The sequence below is a fragment of the Rhagoletis zephyria genome, unplaced genomic scaffold (assembly GCF_001687245.7).
Source record: "Rhagoletis zephyria isolate East Lansing unplaced genomic scaffold, Rhagoletis_zephyria_1.1 Rzeph_scaffold_56714, whole genome shotgun sequence".
Taxonomy (NCBI): domain Eukaryota; kingdom Metazoa; phylum Arthropoda; class Insecta; order Diptera; family Tephritidae; genus Rhagoletis; species Rhagoletis zephyria.
In genome coordinates, this window is record NW_016213766.1 from 1 (window position 1) to 1,535 (window position 1,535).

At 44.1% G+C, this 1,535-nt stretch overlaps 1 protein-coding gene across 1 annotated transcript; it reads right to left on the reverse strand.

Moving 5' to 3' along the window:
- Nucleotides 1–285: 285 nt before the first annotated feature.
- LOC108356292 (uncharacterized) lies at nt 286–1,066 on the reverse strand (the record flags this gene model as incomplete). Its single annotated transcript, XM_017607411.1, has 1 exon — nt 286–1,066. A coding segment is annotated over one exon (781 nt), but the record flags the coding sequence as incomplete, so codon positions are not given.
- Nucleotides 1,067–1,535: the final 469 nt, after the last annotated feature.

Consider the following 1,535-nt stretch of genomic DNA (forward strand, 5'->3'; position numbering starts at 1 on the left):
AGCAGATATTCGCTAATTGGGCATTGATTTTCGCGTCGAATGATTCATCACAATTTCCACAGTTTACCATTTTCTCTCTGACGTTTTTCGAAATTTTTTACCTCCAGCCATGCAGAGTTGCAGAACAGGAAGTAGAAATCATTAATGGTTTTATGAACAAAAAAAATCGATCAGAACCTTTCAATAATATATATAACTTTTTCCTGCTTTGAAATTTATGAAACGGCTTTCAAGCGCTTCTGGCGCATTCTCGGTAGGCGGGGTGAATGCCACCTAAATACTTACCTTGGATTGTGCGTTGTGCATGTTGCGCTTCTTCTTGTGTGCGATACTTAATGAAGTATACTTCCGGTTTGCTGGGCTGCTTGGGTGCTGCCTCTTGGTAGGTTGCCTGCAAGTCAATTGGATCCGGTTTACGCGTAAGCACATAGATGATAGTCTTCTCTTCGGTTGGCGCTTGATTCACACGCAAGGCTGCAGCGCTGGTCTTATGTGATGGCGCTTTAATGAATACAATGCGATAGTGCTTGCGTGGCGGTGGTGGCGGCAATACCGGGCGCTGGTAGCGTTCCTCCTGCTCCTCGGGTGCTACATGCACATAAATGTCCTTGGTTACCAGAGATGGTGATTGTGCGTAGTTGCCTTGTTGATATTGCTGTTGCGCGTAAGATGGGTGGGCGGGTTGTTGTAAGAAAAGGCTTGGCTGAAAGCCAGAGTGTTGTTGTGTTACCTGCGACAAAAGGGCGCCTTGATAAAAGTTATTCGGCGTTGCAGCGGTAGGCACAGGTGCTGGCGCGCTCACAGTGACGGGTGGAAGGTAGGTGGTGGGCGGTGCGCTGATGAGCGATTGCGCTAGTTTTGTATTTTGTAATGCCTGCTGCAGAAAGCTGGGAGTTTCGACTGCGGCAGAACTGCTGTGTTGTTGTTGTTGTTGCGCGCCTGATATGCTACTAATACCCGGGAGTTTGATTTGAAAGCTGTTCTGTTGATTTTGGAAACTGCTTTTCTGATTTTGATAGCTGTAGCCCTGCGGTTTGGCATAAGCCGAAGCGAGTAGGCAGAGTGTCTGAAATTGGTGAGAGAAGGCGTTAAATTTAGCAAATAATGATATAGTGGATATGGATATAGTGGAATCTAAATAAAAAATTTTCACATTGTCACTCGTTAACAACGGTTTCGTTACCGCGGTTAGAAAATGTATATGTACGTCGAAAGGTTGGTGGATAGGCAAGTCCGACCCTAGGACTATGCAGAAAAAATTCAAAATCTATATAAAATATACCAAATTTGAAAGAGTTTGGTGGAGAATTCGGCGCTGAGGCTAAAGAACAATATATCATAGAAATTTGTGTAATAATAATAAGATTTTGGCGCTAGCACTTTTGCTAAGTATTTGGCAGAGTCTCTCTTGGTCAGTTCATTCGCCACACAGTTTTATGTAATACATATTACTGTGACCCGAAACGCGCAGGCTATACTCTGACATGAACGAAAGATGGGTCAAACTTTTTCACAACTGGTAACTTTGGGAACAC